This window comes from Pinus tabuliformis, chromosome Q (genome assembly GCF_031772625.1).
Source record: "Pinus tabuliformis cultivar Carrire ecotype Pingquan chromosome Q, CPIR1, whole genome shotgun sequence".
Classification (NCBI taxonomy): domain Eukaryota; kingdom Viridiplantae; phylum Streptophyta; class Pinopsida; order Pinales; family Pinaceae; genus Pinus; species Pinus tabuliformis.
In genome coordinates, this window is record NC_142296.1 from 295,747,489 (window position 1) to 295,750,827 (window position 3,339).

The 3,339-nt window shown below is 37.4% G+C and overlaps 1 protein-coding gene across 1 annotated transcript; it reads right to left on the minus strand.

The window, feature by feature from the left end:
* Positions 1 to 746: 746 nt before the first annotated feature.
* LOC149219390 (uncharacterized) lies at positions 747 to 2,953 on the minus strand. Its single transcript, XM_089382584.1, has 2 exons — positions 2,650 to 2,953; positions 747 to 2,307 (listed from the first exon to the last, which is right to left on the minus strand). Exons 1-2 carry the CDS (start codon positions 2,710 to 2,712, stop codon positions 1,222 to 1,224), a joined length of 1,149 nt encoding a protein of 382 aa, XP_089238710.1. The 5' UTR covers positions 2,713 to 2,953; the 3' UTR covers positions 747 to 1,221.
* Between the last annotated feature and the right edge of the window lie 386 nt (positions 2,954 to 3,339).

Genomic DNA, 3,339 nt, shown 5'->3' on the forward strand with positions numbered 1-3,339 from the left:
AATCAAATGATAATGATTGGGCAGCAGTCAAGTCCCGATTCATAAAGCTGCTGTGGAGACTCTCTAGGTTTCATAAATAATACAAGATCTTCCAAAGATGTAAAACAAATTTCATTGCATGGTTTTGTAAAGGTTGAGTTCATAAGATTTTGAGAATTCTCCCTTTATGTTGAAAACAAATTCTCGTTCCGGATCTATATCGCATTCATTCACTATTTTATAATCGATTTTTAGAACCAGTAACTGTGGTTCATTTTCAAGATTCATAAATCTTACAGGTTTCATAAATTACACAAGGTCTTCCAACAATATAAGACAAATTCTATTGCTTGGTTCTCATGTGCAAGATTGGAAAATAATTTGTAAAGGTTTGTGGATCGATTTGATGAAACAATTCATGACAACATTTTAAAAACAGATGCTAACTATTGTATTTTTCCAGTCATAATATAAACTACGTGATCGTGATTATGCTCATAAACAACGAAATGCTTTAAATTTTTCATCTTCAATATCTTCCTGGCTAAATTTAGACACCACAACACAAACTGCAGTAGGAACCTTTCTGTTAGAAGTTATTCTAACTAATGTCGCATATGAAATAATGTAGATATATGAAATATTTCTAACTTCTACTCCATTACAGTGCATGTCGAGCAAAACATTGCTTAGAAAGTAACAGTTTTACTGGTGCTGCAAAACATGGATCAAACATCAATCGAAAGCCGAAGCTGTTATAGAAAACACTTTGCAGCCATTTAAAGAAAAAAAACAAGGGTTTTGAGCATTTAATGCCCTTAGGGTTACCATGCATTCCTGCTCCAAAATAAGCATATGATCACATTGTCTTGTTGGTATTCACGTAGAGTCTATACAAGAATATTTGAGAACGCAAATGGAACTAATTGTGGTAAACTTCCAGTCTAAACCACTGTTCAATAGACAGTGTGCTACTTATACACTTGGTCCATATCAGTGATCCACCTTGATGATACTAACTTATTTTACTAGAAAAGGTTCATTTCCACTCCGGATTTATCACACTCTGAAATGGTTCACATCTGTGAATCCTTTTGATATATATATATATATATATATATATATATATATATATATATATATCAGACACATTACAGACAGAAGGACCTTCCAGTTTCTCCATACTTGGACTGTAGAATGAACCCTTCATAACAATAAAACCAAACCACTGAAATTATATTTCTAGATCAAGGGACTTACCGATGATGATGCATAATTTGGAAGATAAGGCCAGGATCTTCCATTCCAGTAAATAGAATCCTTGACTGTTTCGCAGTTGGTTTGCTCTGTTGGGTTTTGCCATTCCTTCTCCCCCAGTCCTCCCTTGTTGCAACCAAAGCTGGACATGAAATCTTCTAGTGCCTTAGTTTGCCTACATGGATGTTCCACTGTTTGACCCTCTAACTGTATTATGCCATGCCCTTCACTTTCAGGGTGCTGCTCCTGCAGTCTCCATTGAACTCTATCAGGGTGTACACGGTTTAATCCACAGTCCATAGTGAAAGAACCAAAATTTTGAACCCCTCGTGGTTGTGATATTTGTTGGTGTGATTCCATAATGGAATTTGGATCAGCCGGACACAGTACTGCTTCATGATCAACCCATTTCAATGATTTATCATTAAACCCTGGAGCTGGAAAGGTACTAGATGATATTGGACGAAGCTGAGTGCTGTTAGCTGCCCAAACGTTAGCCAGGGAGGACATGGGTGATAGATAATTGCTTAGTGAAGGCCGAGCACCTGATGTTGCCCCCAAAATATCAGAATTACTGCAATTTGTCAAAGTAAACCCATCTCCCACGGCCTCTTGAATTCTGGGGAAAATTTTATGTATTATATCATTGGTATTATTATTAGGACCATAGTACATCGAATTTGACAGGCTTGCAATGTTATCGCTGTCTAAAGTGCTGCAGCTTCGGAAATTGTTATTATTATGATCTTCTCCATGAGTAGTCGTGGATGTCAATTCACTCTCACGAGCAAGAGATTGGTCAGGGGTCGATCTCTTGACTCTCTTGTTCTTTCTGCAACTTCCACCAACAGGAACATTCCTCAAAGTGCCTCCTTTGGTCCAGTAGCGTCGGCATGTCTTGCAGAAATAACGAGGCTGTGATAAACTGTAGTTGTTGTAGTAACAAAACTTGGTATTTGTAGATTCACATCTTGGGCATTTCAAGGCCTTCTCTGGCTGAGGTTTCAGTCCTCCTCTCTCCAGCAAAGATGGACATCCCATCATGTCCTTATGATCCATTGCCACTTTCTCCTGCATCAAGAAAACAGTAAAACAATCCCAGATCACAATACTAAATTATCACTCATTTGCTTGGAACCCTGTTACTTATCATCTGATCTATATACATCACCACCAAAACCATCATTAACTTGTTGATCAATGGAGGAAGATCCACAGATTTAAAGATTTGAGTAGAGATCCATTATCAAGTCTTGAAAATAGACCTTGCTAGTGGTTCCTAAAGGTCGACTCAAATCTTTAGTGGTTCTTTAAGGGTCTACTCAAATTTTTAAATATGTAGATCTTCCTCCATTAATCAACAATCCCAACCAAAAAACCTAAAAATTATAATCATAAACTTGACTGCAGTACCTGTGGGCATTGGATGTAATCCATGCAGACTTGTATGGAACTTGCCCCCATAAATCTGGTCATGTGATAAGGTTGAATAGCCAAGGTCCAAATTTTTGCACAGAACAATAGTATGGCAAGGAAAAGAGGTGAAAGAAATTGTTTTCTAACGCTCTCAGAATTGGTTATACGAGGCCAAAAGCATCTTAGGCTCTGCAATCAAGCTACTTGCAATCTTGACGCAGAAACTCGTCAGAGGAATTCATTTCCTGGTAGCTTAAAGGTTTTGAAGATGGACTCCCGTGGCCGTAGGAAGAGGGGGATGGGATAAGTCATAAAATCTTACATGATGTGATGGGCAATTACGATTACTGTACTGGAAAGCAACAGTGGGGGGACCTTAAAGTTTGCAAGGACATCAATCATGTAGCAAACTTCCTTCCAGTTGTTGGAATCTGGTCACAGGGAAAGTTAAAATTTCGATGGATTTCAACTTGGATCATGCTTGCAATTTCTGTCGGATTCTTATCAGATTTGTAATGATGATATGCAACAGTAGTAAGACCTTGACTATACATCAATTAATTTGAATTGGTATTGTTTATTGAGCGTCAATTTTGTTAGGATTTTACTTGAGCGGTCAATTTTGTTAGGATTTTCATATATAACTGGAATCCAGTTTAAACTGAATCGTGTTATTATAATGAAATT

Bases quoted from the DNA above. Each gene is read 5' to 3' on its own strand.
- LOC149219390 (XM_089382584.1), bottom strand. From the start codon at position 2,712: ATGACCAGATTTATGGGGGCAAGTTCCATACAAGTCTGCATGGATTAC. The intron at 2,308-2,649 runs GTACTGCAGTCA...TTCTTGATGCAG, and splicing joins ATTACATCCAATGCCCACAG to GAGAAAGTGGCAATGGATCA.